The 12,604-nt window shown below is 53.2% G+C and overlaps 1 protein-coding gene and 1 long non-coding RNA gene across 5 annotated transcripts in view; one reads left to right on the top strand and one right to left on the bottom strand.

Moving 5' to 3' along the window:
* Window positions 1-12,604, top strand: part of RAB11FIP3 (RAB11 family interacting protein 3) — a 102,028-nt gene that overhangs the window by 46,415 nt on the left and 43,009 nt on the right. For all 3 annotated transcript variants that reach the window (XM_070064197.1, XM_008252705.3, XM_070064196.1), the window contains one exon: window positions 5,298-5,391. In XM_070064197.1, coding sequence (XP_069920298.1) covers window positions 5,298-5,391 — 94 coding nt within the window. The remainder of the gene's footprint in view (window positions 1-5,297; window positions 5,392-12,604) is intronic.
* On the bottom strand, window positions 6,244-9,665 carry LOC103346539 (uncharacterized). 2 transcript variants are annotated; one of them, XR_011384485.1, is made up of 3 exons: window positions 9,521-9,665; window positions 7,720-8,005; window positions 6,244-6,407 (listed from the first exon to the last, which is right to left on the bottom strand). It is a non-coding gene; the product is annotated as an uncharacterized lncRNA (long non-coding RNA). The 2 variants fall into 2 exon arrangements; XR_007917952.2 differs by having other exon boundaries at window positions 7,845-8,005.

Here is a 12,604-nt window from a genome sequence, read left to right as displayed (position 1 = left end):
TGCACTGAGCACTCGCCCCTTCGGTGTGACGTCTGTGAGGATTCTGCTTTCTTGTCTTCCGGATTAGTAGCCGCAATGCCATTTTTTGGTTAAGTTTTCCCTTGGAGTACTGCTGCTAGGGGCTGACTCCCTCCCTCCGTGGCTGGTTGCACAGCAGGCTCCTTTGAAGCCCACTCTGTCCGTTTGCTGGGGCAGGCTGGCTCGCTCGGGCCGCCCTGTTGAGGTCTCGGCTTGGATTTCTGGCCCTGCAGATTGTGCAGGAAGGGTGGGTTGTCTGACAGCATCACCAGTTTCTTCTGAGAGCCTCGCGTGGAGTACTTTGAGAGGACGAGAACTGTACCAAATCAGCTGCCCAGAGATGGGTCTGTCCCTCAGGCATAAAGGAAGTGTAGGTCAAGGGGGAGTTTCCAACAGTGTCTGAGTGCCTGGCTCCAGGGCTAGCTCTGGTTCCCATTTCGGCTTCTAGCTAATTGTTCCCTAGAAGGCAGCTCAAGCACTTGGGTCCCCACCAACCCTGTGGGGGACATGGGTGGAGTTCCAGGCTCCTGGCTTCAGCCTGGGCCAGCCCAGGCTGCTGTGGGCATTTGCTGAGTGAACTGGCAGATGGAAGATCTCTCTGCCTTTCAAATGAAGGGAAATTAAAAAAAAATTTTTGGTGGGGAGCTGGTGCTGTGGCATAGTGGGTGAAGCCACCATCAGCAGTGCTGGCATCCCGTATGGGCACCAGTCCATTTCTCAGCTGCTCCACTTCCATTCCAGCTTCCTGCTATGGCCTGGGAAAGCAGCAGAAGGTGCCAAGTGCTTAGGCTCCTGCACCCACGTGGGAGGCCTGGAGGAAGCTCCTGGCTCCTGGCTTTGACCTGGCCCAGCCTTGGCTGTTATGGCTGTCTGGGGAGTGAACCAGTGGATGGAAGATCTCTCTGTCTGTTTCTCTCTGTAACGCTGCCTTTCAAATAAATAAGTGAATCTTCAGAACTATTTTTGAAAGAACAAGCCCTTTGTTTCCCCCTTGATCGTTCTAACAGGGTAGCATGAAAGGACCTGCTCCTGGTGAATGGTTTTTTAAGAAGCCTTTGGTTAATAAACAAGTGACCAACTTGGTACATTTTGTTCTTCAAGTAGCTTTGGTTTCGGTGTTCCCAGGAATCCTAGAGGTTGGTCAGTATGGACCATGGTGTCCAGGAGGGCTCTTGATGGACAGATTTCTGTGAGATGCGAATGCTGACTCACTTGTTTCTGTGAATCAGCTCACACACGGATGTCCCTGCCCAGCGACACTCGGAGCGTGGGTCTGGGTACAGGTGGCCCCCTGGATGCTGTGAGGGGTCAGAGAACCTTGCGCTGGTGGGGCTGAGTGCTGGGGCCTGGCCCCCGGGGTCTCCTTTCTCCGACGCCCCTCATTCTCCACGTCGCTTCTCAGTGGTGCCCGAGCTTTGCCAACAGCTCCCTGGGCCTTTCTCACCGGAACTTGGACAGCTGCGTCTCGCTGCTGGGTTCTAGCTTTCTTCCTGCTCTGCCCAGTGGGACTGGGTTCCCTGGATTCCAGTGGTCACTCCTTTCCCTTACGTGACTCCCCTGCCTCCCGAAGACCAGGAGGAAATCTCGTTGATGTCGGCCCTCAAGCTGGGGTGCAAGACTTTCTCTTTATTTTATTGAGCTTTATTTATTTGCAAGGCAGAGTTGGGGGGAAAAGAGAGAGAGAGAGAGAGAGAGCTCCATCTGTCATCCACTGGTTCACTCCTAGATGTCTGCAACGGTCAGGGCTGGGCCTGGTCGAAGCCAGAAGGGAGGAGCTCCGTCCAGGTCTCCCACGTGGGGAACAGGGCCCCGTGACCTGCTGCCTGCCGGGAGCTGGGCTGGAAGTAGGGTGGCCACGACTGGATCTGGCACTGTGATGTGGGACTTGGGTGTCCCAAGCAGAGCCACAGCACTCAGCTCCAAGACACTCTCAATGCCCAGCTTCCCGCGATCCTGCCCCACCCTGGAGCAGCAGCCTAGATTCTTGTTCTCGTCTGGGCTGTGTGTCTCGCCACCTTCTGCAGTTGCACCTCTGAAACCCCTCTCTTTGGCTTCAGTGCAGGCCTCAGGACCTAACCTTCCTGTTGTTAGTTTGCCTGATTCGAGGCCTCCAGATACAGCTGTAAAGGCACTGCTGTCAGGAGGAACAGGGAGCTGATGCTGTGAGCAGTACCACGTGTGACGTCATCTCCTTGGCGTCCCAGGCCTGGCCCTGCCCTCCGCCAACACCCTGCTTATTCCACCAGGCTAGGGATCGGATCTGGTTTATCTGCCTTCTGTCCTGGACAGGGCCTCCCCGAGGCTTTCTCTGTGTCTCACTGCTATGCCAGCAGCTGTCAGCCCGCCCAGTGTGGGGTAGCCCAAGAGGAGTACCTGTGGCCGCTGTGAATTATCCCTGATGATTCTGCACCTTTTCCTTTTTTTTTTTTTTTTTAATTTGATTTAATTTAATTTAATTTTTTTTTTGACAGGCAGACTGGACAGTGAGAGAGAGAGACAGAGAGAAAGGTCTTCCTTTTGCCATTGGTTCACCCTCCAATGGCCGCCACGGCCGGCGCACCGCGCTGATCCGAAGGCAGGAGCCAGGTGCTTCTCCTGGTCTCCCATGGAGTGCAGGGCCCAAGCACTTGGGCCATCCTCCACTGCACTCCCGGGCCACAGCAGAGAGCTGGACTGGAAGAGGGACACCCGGGACAGAATCCGGCACCCCAACCAGGACTAGAACCCGGTGTGCCGGCGCCGCAAGGCGGAGGATTAGCCTAGTGAGTCACGGCGCTGGCCTAATTTATTTATTTATTTATTTATTTATTTTTTTTTTTTGACAGGCAGAGTTAGACAGTGAGAGAGAGAGAAAGAGAGAAAGGTCTTCCTTCCGTTGGTTCACCCGCCGATCTGAAGCCAGGAGCCAGGTGCTTCCTCCTGGTCTCCCATGCGGGTGCAGGGCCCAAGCACTTGGGCCATCCTCCACTGCCCTCCCGGGCCACAGCACAGAGCTGGACTGGAAGAGGAGCAACCGGGACAGAATCTGGGGTGCCAGCGCCGCAGGTGGAGGATTAGCCTAGTGAGCTGTGGCGCCGGCCGTTTCTACACCTTTTAATGTGCTCACCCAGCCCACTCTACCTTACTAGGCCTCTTTAATGATCTTTTCTTCATTTTGTGGTAAAAAATCATCTGTCACCGGCCAAATGCACTGTCCTACCCTCTTTGTTTTTCTCTTCTGTGCTGTTTTTCTGTTTTTATCTTTCTTCCTCTCTTTTTAAGGATTTATTTGAAAGAGTTACAGAGAGGCGGCAGGCGGGGGGGTCTTCCATCTGCTGGTTCACTCCCCAAATGGCCACAGTGACCGGAGCTGCAGGAGCCCAGAGCTTCTTCCCAGTCTCCCACACAGATGCAGGGGCCCAAGGACTTGGACCATCCTCCACTGCTTTCCCAGGCCAGAGAGCTGGACTAGAAGTGGAGCAGGCGGAACTCGAATCAGCACCCATATGGGATGCCGGCACTGCAGGCGGTAGCTTTACCAACTACACCACAGTGCCACACCCCCCTCACTCATTTTTAAAAGTTTTATTTATTTATGTATTTGAATGCCAGAGTGACAGTCTAGCAACTGGTTCACTCTCCACATACCTGAGACTGACGGTGCTGTGCCAGGCCAAAACCAGGAGCCAGGAACTCCATCAGAATCTCCCATGTAGGTGGCAGGAACCTAAGTACTTGGGCCGCCACCTGATGCTCCCAAGCATGCTAGCAGGAAGTGGAGGTGGGACTCAGTCCCGGTTGCCCTTACATGGGATGCGAGTGTCCCAGTTGTTGGCTTGACCCACTGCACCCCAGTGCCTCCTCCTACTCTAAAATTCCATCGTCCAGGGGGCCTGTGCTGTGTTTCGTCACTTAGGGCTAAGCCACTGTCTGCAGTGCCCGCGTCCCTATGGGTTCCAGTGTAAGTCCCGCTGCTCCTTCTGATCCAGCTCCCTGCTGATGTGCCTGGGAAAGGAGCGGGAGGTGGCCAAGTGCTTGAGCTCCTGGCTCCTGGCTCTGCCTGGCCCAGCCCTGGCTGTTGTGGACACTTGGGTAGTGAATCAGCAGATGGAAGATCTCTCTCTGTCTCTCCCTCTCTCTTTCTATGTAATTCTGACTTTCAAATAAATAAATACATCTTTAATAAAGGATTATTTTTGTTATAGAGGGGATCAAACCCGTGTAACAGGAGAGAGACTGGCATATGACTTTCCAGTACCACCCTTCAGCAGCTTTGTGCCAGTCAGCTACATTTAGGTGTATATCTAAACTTTCCAGTAAGTATTCTGATCCGAAGCCAGGAGCCAGGAGCTTCTCTCAGGTCTCCCATGTGGGTGCAGGGGCTCAAGGACTTGGGCCACCTTCTACTGCTTTCCCAAGCTATAGCAGGGAGCCAGATCAGAAGTGGAGCAGCCGGGACTCAAACTGGTGCCCATATGGGATGCAGGCAGTGGCTTAACCCACTATGCCACAATGCTGGCTCCTAAAAGAAATCTTAAAAAAAAAAAAAAAAAAAAAAAAAAAAGAATAGTGTTGTCATTGGTGCCAAAAAGTTAAGAGGTAATTTAATTTCCTAAGCATCAGTGGTGCTTTCTCATGGGGTACCCTGCCGTACTCCATCACTTGTACACAGCGTGAGCGCTCATATCAGGCAGTGAGCATTTCCGTTTTGTGTGCTTTGTATTTGCAGCCTACCACCTCCTCTGTTACCGTTCTTTCTTGTTTTCGTCCCTTGACTCTTAGATAGCTTTATAAAGAATAAAAGGTTTTTCTTTAAAGTTTAAGGAATTTGGCTGAATGAGTTTTGGAGATCTGAGTCTTTGAGGAGTGGGTCTTGTGGGGCGGAAGTTGGTATGCTTACGTACTTGTGTATTTTTTCCCTATGTGGCCGGAACTGCGTTTGCTTTGGGAACTTTGCCCAGATATTATTTTGGATCTGCCCTGTGCTTTTGCTTTGATCTTTCGCTCAGCGGCTTGAATGTCTATGTGTTCAATCACGTTTGCCTCGTGTCAGTATTGTCACTTTCTCTTGAATCCTTTTTATCTCTTTATTATTTTCTGAGCGCTGTGATGTAGTGTAGTTGTATTCTAACACTCACTCACTGCAGATGTACCCCTGAGCAGTGGCTGCGTCGGCCTTGTTCTCAGCACCGCCGCTCGCGGGCTGCCCTCTGTGTGTGGCATAGAGGTCAGGTGCACTCTACACCCCACCTCGATTTCGTAAATGCTCTGGGTAACATATTTTCATTTGCTGATTGCAGGTGAAGGACTTAACTCAGTACCTGGATCCCAGTGGGCTTGGTGTGATGAGTTTCGCAGACTTCTACCACGGGATCACAGCCATCAGGAACGGAGGTCAGTTGTCCTGCTGTGCACCGGCTCTCTTCCCGTCCTCCGCCCCTCCAAGTTCAATACCTTTCCATCTTTAAAGCCCCTAGAACATTTCGGGTCTTAAGATTACATCCTTTCTTGCTTATTGGTTCTCACACAGCCTGTCTTCCAGAAATGGCTAAACTACTTATCCATATGTTAGAAAGTCCCTTTACCTGAAGGTTTTATGATAAAAAATGTCAAGCATGAATATTGAAAAAATTATGGGACCGGCACTGTGGCTTAATAGGTAAAGTCACCGCCTGCAGTGCTGGCATCCCATATGGGCGCAGGTTCGAGTCCTGGCTGCTCCACTTCGATCCAGCTCTCTGCTGTGGCCTGGGAAAGCAGTGGAGGATGGCCCCAGTCCTTGGGCCCCAGCACTCGCATGGGAGACCCAGAAGAAGCTCCTGGCTCCTGGCTTCGGATCGGTGCAGCTCCAGCCGTTGTAGCCATTTGGGGAATGAACCAGTGGATGGAAGACCTGTCTCTCTCTCTCTCTCTCTCTCTCTCTCTCTCTCTCTCTCTCTCTCTCCAGCCGTTGCGGCCATTTAGGGAATGAACCAGTGGATGGAAGACCTGTCTCTCTCTCTCTCTCTCTCTCTCTCTCTCTCTCTCTCTCTCTCTCCAGCCGTTGCGGCCATTTGGGGAATGAACCAGTGGATGGAAGACCTGTCTGTCTGTCTGTCTGTCTGTCTCTCTCTCTCTCTCTCTGCCTCTCCTGACTGTTGCAGCTGTTTTGGGGAGTGAACTAGTGGATGGAAGATCTGTCTTGCCCTCTCTCCCTCTCTCTTTAACTCTAACTTCTGAAATCAATATGTTTTTTAAAGAGGTACGTTTATTTTGGTGCAGAAATTTTGAAATTGGGCGCAGGAGGGATCTCCAGAAAGCTCCCGGAGCAGCAGTGGTGACGACGCCTGCAGCCGGCACTGGAGTGCTGGCTGGTGCCGGGCTGGCCTCGGGAAGCAGCAGTGATGGCTGAAGGACTCGGGTTCTCACTCCTGTGGGAGAACGCGGTTATTTTCTCACTTCCTAGCTCTGTCCCAAGCCCATTCCTGGCCCTTGTAGGCATCTAGGAGCTCAACCAGTGGGTGGGACCTCTGCCTCTCAAATAAATAAATGTTGAAAAATAGGGGGTGGGGGCTGGCGCTGTGGCGCAGTGGGTTAACGCCTTGGCCTGAAGCATCGGCGTCCCATGTGGGCACTGGTTCAAGACCTGGCTGCTCCACTTCCTATCCAGCTCTCTGCTGTGGCCTAGGAAAGAAGTAGAAGATGGCCCAAGTCCTTGGGCCCTTGCACCCGTGTGGGAGACCCGGAAGAAGCTCCTAACCCCTGGCTTTGGTTCGGTGTGGCTCTGGCCATTGTGGCCATCTGGGGAGTGAACCAGCGGATAGAAGACCTCTCTTTCTGTCTCTACCTCTCACTGTAACTCTGTCTTTCAAATAAATAAAATAAATCTTAAAAAAAAGTTTGCACGCCGGCGCCGTGGCTCACTAGGCTAATCCTCCGCCTTGCGGCGCCGGCACACCGGGTTCTAGTCCTGGTCGGGGCGCCGGATTCTGTCCCGGGTGTCCCTCTTCCAGTCCAGCTCTCTGCTGTGGCCCGGGAGTGCAGTGGAGGATGGCCCAAGTGCTTGGGCCCTGCACCCCGTGGGAGACCAGGATAGGTACCTGGCTCCTGCCATCGATTGGCGCGGTGCACCGGCTGCAGTGCGCCAGCCGTGGCAGCCATTGGAGGGTGAACCAACGGCAAAAAGGAAGACCTTTCTCTCTGTCTCTCTCTCTCACTGTCCACTCTGCCTGTCAAAAAAAAAAAAAAAAAAAAAAAGTTTGCATCAAAATAAGCTTTTTTAATTAGATTTTCCATGAACTTTTTGAAGTGTCTACGTGTATTTACTACCCCTGTTCTACAGGAAGCACGTGGCTGTATCTCCCCTCACATGACCGTCCTCTGCCTGCCACATCCTTTGTTTTAACGGGATGCATTTCTATTCAGTGTGCTCTTGTGTACTTCTCCCTAACAGTTTAGTGTGCATATCAGTCCTGATCAAGATTTATACGTTTGTTTGTAGATTTTTTTTCTTCCTTTTTTAATGTATGTGGGAGACAGAGCAAGCTCCCATCTGCCGGTTCACTCCCCCGATGCCTTCAATGGCTAGGACCAGGATGGGCTGAAGCTGGGAACCAGGATTTTGATCTGGGTCTGCCACGGAGAGGCAGGGACCCAAGAGCTTGAGCCGTCCCTGCTGCCTCCGAGTCTGCATTGGCAGAGACCTGGACTTGGGAGCCGGGTCTGCGAGTTGAGCCCAGATACCTTTGATGTGTCCGTAGTGAGCAAGATGCGAAGATTCTCAACAAAATACTAGCAAATTTCATCTGAAACCACGTCAAAAGAGCATACATCACGATAAATGCTATAGAATGACGGGTCAGAGCTACCTGGTCGTCTCAGTAGGTGCGGAGAAAGCCCCTCTTCATGATAAAAGCTCTTCAAATTAGGTAAAGAAGGAACATTCCTCAGAATTCTACAGGCTGTATATGACACACCAGCAACCAGTGCCATGCTGCATGAGACAAGACTGCAGGCGTTCTCCTCAGATCTGGAACAAGACACGGATGCCCACTTTCACCACTCCTGCGCAGTGCGTTACTGGGGCTTTTAGCAGGAGTAGTTGGGAGGAGGAAATCAGAAAGAGGAAGTCAGATTATCCACGTTTGCAGGTGCCATGATGCTCCGCATGGAAAACCCAAACATTCTGCCAAAAAGCTGTTGGAATTGACAAGCCACGTCAGTAAAGTTGTAGGTTACAAAATAAACGTGAAATTCGTTAGCTTTTTTAGATGCTAATGGTGAACTCACAAAGCAGAAATCTGTCTAGAACAGTCTACAGATTCTTTGCAATCCCTACCAAAATACCAATGATATTGTTTATGGAGTAGAAAAAATATCCTAAAATTCATATGGAATCACAAAAGACCCCGCAAAGCTAAAGCTGTCTTGAGCAGGAAAAATCAAGCTAGAGCCCTCACAGTTCTGACTCCAAGCATGCGACAAAGCTGGAGTAACTGAGACAGCTTGGTACTGGCATAAAAACCGATACATCGGTCAGTGGGACAGAACGGACAGCCCAGAAAGTAGTCCACGCACATGCAGTCAACTCGCTTGTGACAAAAGTGCCCAGACCATGCTGTGAAGTAAGGATAATCTCTTCAACAAATGATGCTGGCAAAACTGGATGTATATACGTAGAGGAGTGCAATTAGATCCTTACCTCTCACCGTATACCAAAATCAATTCAAGATGGATCAAAGACCTGGGGAACCAGCGCTGTGGTGCCGTGGGTTAAGCTGCCATCTGCAGTGCGGCATCCCGTATGGGTGCCCGTTCAAGTCCTGGCTGCTCCCCTTCTGACCCAGCCCCCTGCTAATGCTCCTGGGAAAGCACCAGAAGACGGCCCAAGTGTTTGAGGCCCTACACCCACGTGGGAGACTCGGAAGAAACTCCTGGCTCCTGGCTTCAGATCGGCCGGGCTCTGACCGTTGCTACTATTTGGGGAGTGAACCAGCAGATGGAAGATTTCTCTCTTCTCTGTCTCTCTGTAACTCTGCCTTTCAAATAAGTGAATAACTCTTTTTAAAAATTATTTTTAAATATTTATTTATTTGAAAGAGTTATAGAGAGGCTGAGGCAGAGAGAGAGAAAGAGATCTTTTATCCACTGGTTCACTCCCTAGTTGGCTGCAACGGCCAGAGCTATGCCGATCCAAAGCCAGGAGCCAGGGGCTTCTTCTGGGTCTCTCACATGGGTGAAGGGGCCCAAGGACTTGGGCCATCTTCTACTGCTCTCCCAGGCCATAGCAGAGAGCTGGATGGGAAGTGGAGCAGCCGGGACTCGAACCAGTGCACATATGGGACGCCGGCACTGCAGGTGGCAGCTTTACCCACTACACCACAACGCCGCCCCCCATTTGTTTTAATTTTGCCTTTGTTAATTTTGCTCTTTCTCTGTGTCTCCTATCTCTGTGTAATTCTGACTTTCAAATAAATAAATCTTAACCCCCCCCCAATAAACCAAAACAAAACAAATAGGACTACCTCAAACTGAGAAGACCAACCTGGGGACCCCAGAGCTGGCTGAGCCCTTGCTCAGCACCCTGGAAGTGTGACGGGTGCCTGGAAGTCAAGCACAAGACACTTGAGGCAAAGGCCATTTCCAGGAGCAATAAGAAGTGGAATAAGAGGGACTAGGGCTGGGCCCAGTAGTGGGCAACACTTCACAGTCATAACAACCAAATGGAGTGTTTATATAACCAAAGATTGTGACATAACCGCTCCGGAAGACGGGAAGAGGGCAGGCGGGGCAAGGTACTTGCCGGTGCACCTGTAGAGCAGTGAGGAGCCTGTGGGACCTGTGCAGACACACAGTGGGGAGTGAGAGGGAGCCTGGAGGGAGACTGACCAGGTGCACGTCCCGGCAGCCTGGCAGCGCGGCCCACTCCCCACGCGTGCTGGGTGTATGAGGAAACGTTCGACGGTACTGTAACTCTGTGCATGCTTAAAAATATCTGTTTGAAAGGCAGAGTTAGAGAGAGAGGGAGAGACAGAGGCTGGGGGGGTTGTCTTTCATCCTCTGGTTCACTCCCCAAATGACCTCAACAGCCAGGACTGAGCCAGGCTGAAGCCAGGAGCCTGGAACTCTTCAGGTGTCCCACGTGGGTGCAGGGGCCCAAGCACTCAGGCCGTCTTCCGCCACCTTCCCAGGTGCATTAGCAGGGAGATGGGTTGGAAACGAAGGAGCTGGGACTCAACTGGCGCTCCCGTGAGATGCTGATGGTGTCAGCTGCGCTTGACCCGCCGAGTGATGACACTGACCCCATTTCCATGCGTTTTGTATGAAAACAGGCCGTTATTTGTTCAGGACGGTACAGGCAGCGACTTGTTTCCCTAGGTGTCAACACCCTGGCCGCTCGCAGCGCCCAGCTGTGCTTCCAAAACAGCAGGACTTGCTTGTTGGCAGGGTGTGTTCCCGGGTCTGCTCCCAGCTCTGGCTGGCAGGAGCTCTGGAGGGCAGCTGCTTTCCCTCACCAGTGGGCCGTGCCCTTCGCTGTTTAAGGAGAGCGAAGACGTTTTCCTGGATTTGGGATGTTGACATGCTCGGCTGTTTCTGCGTAGTCACGGCAAGTGGAGCAGTGGCCCTTGGGGCCGTGGGTGTGGGCTGAGAGGATCCCCAGACAGAGACAGCCGGAGACAGGGTTCTGTTGAGCTGGCAGCTGGTCTGGTCTCTTGGGTCAGGTTCATAGGAATGGGACAGTTGCAGGTGTAGGGGTTCTTAGCCCAGTTAGCACACCCTCTCAGAACACTTGTGCCCTGGGGTGGTTGAGGCCTACAGTCGCGCGATAAAGCTGTCTAGCCTGCTGCCCACGGGCCCTCTGTGGGGGCAGGTTCTCTGTCAAGCAAGAGGGGTTGCCCACTGCTGACCCAGGGCTGTCTCATGGGGCAGTTTAGTAGTGTGTCGATACCCGTCCATCTCTGAGAGAAACGGTCGTTAGAGAATGGCCTGTGTGTCAGTTCCTGCTTTTCTTGGGCGACCAGCCGTTTGCCTTGACTGCTGAGGTCGGCCTCCTCCTGAACTCCATCCCTTTCCTGTCCTCACCTCAGCCTGGGCTGTGTCCCCTTCCTAGGGAATGACACACAGTTTGGGAAGGGTTTTGTGGCTGTCACCAGGAGCTGGCTAGGGCTCTCTTGTTTGGACCCAGCATTCCCTCCCTGCCTCCCTGTGGTGGAGCCACCTTCTGGCCTGGGTCTGGAAGTGCAGGGCCTACTGCTGCTTCCAGCCCGTCTTCCCCGGGGGAGCCTGGCGCTCTGCACCTCCCTCAGTGCTCTTCCTGGCAACTGTGGAGGAGTAGGCGGCAGGTGTCTTCCGGGACTGAGCTGAGGTGCAGCGTGGACCCTCCAAGTCAGGATACCCCCACCACCTGCGCTAGCCTCATGGGGTGGTTTTTAATCTCAAATCTTGCATCTTTGTGGTCATCTTTTCCTCCCCTCCCCTCCCCTCCCCTCCCCTCCCCTCCCCTCCCCTCCCCTCCCCTTATTTATTTATTTATTTGACAGGTAGAGTTAACACAGAGAGAGAGAGACAGAGAGAAAGGTCTTCCTTCCATTGGTTCACCCCTCAAATGGCCACTACGGCCGGCACTGCGCCAATCTGAAGCCAGGAGCCAGGTGCCTCTTCCAGGTCTCCCACGCGGGTGCAGGGCCCAAGGACTTGGGTCATCCTCCACTGCCCTCCCGGGCCACAGCAGAGAGCTGGACTGGAAGAGGAGCAACCAGGACTAGAACCTGGCGCCCATGTGGGATGCTGGCGCTGCAGGCGGAGGATTGACCAAGTGAGCCGTGGCGCTGGCCCCTGTGGCCATGTTTTCACTTTGATTTAATTGAGAAGACACAGCTCCCCGCCATTCCCAGGGTTAGCACGGATGTTCCGGGAAGTGGGGCTGTGTATTTGCTGGCAAGAACTTTCTGGAATGGAAGTGTTCCTGGGGTCATCTGATGCCACGTAGGGGAGTGCATTGCGGGAGATACTCCACTCCGTGAGTTCAGCCTTTGCGGAGCAGACCCTGGGCCCTGGGAGATGGTTTGCCAGTTGGTCACGTGGTGGAGGGGCTCCGGGCAGGGAGGCAGAGAGGATCTGAGCTGGACAGTGGGTGGGGCAGTGCCCTCCTGACAGGGCCCTTGGTTGGCAGGCTGTGGACTGTGAACCACACCCTCGCCCTGCCGCTTGGATCCGGCTTTCTAGAGGAAGCAGCAGGGTTGGGTGGGAGAGAGGCAGCACCCAGCTGGGGTGTTGTGAGGCAGAGCTGTGCCTAGCACAGGAATGGAGGTGCGGGCAGCAGAGGTACAGCTGGGCTGTGGGTGCCTCTCTGTGGGAGGCAGGCATGACAGTCCTGGCTTCTGGGGAGACTATCGGGGTGGCCCCTCAATCTCAGCACCAGCTTGGCTGGGCCACCTCTTAGAGCAGTTGAGCAGTGGGGCTACAAGGTGACTGCAGCACTGGGTACGGCCAAGAAAGTGCCAGAGGACCCCAGTGGGTGTGCCTGCCCCTACCTAGGACTGTGTATAGACACACACAAATGCGTATGTTTGACTTGAGAGGGACGAGAGATAGAGTGCAAACTCCTGTTTGCTGGCTCACTCCCCAA

Source organism: Oryctolagus cuniculus, chromosome 19 (assembly GCF_964237555.1).
Source record: "Oryctolagus cuniculus chromosome 19, mOryCun1.1, whole genome shotgun sequence".
NCBI lineage: Eukaryota > Metazoa > Chordata > Mammalia > Lagomorpha > Leporidae > Oryctolagus > Oryctolagus cuniculus.
The sequence above is the reverse complement of the archived record's forward strand: the minus strand, read 5'-3'. Positions and strand labels throughout refer to the sequence as shown.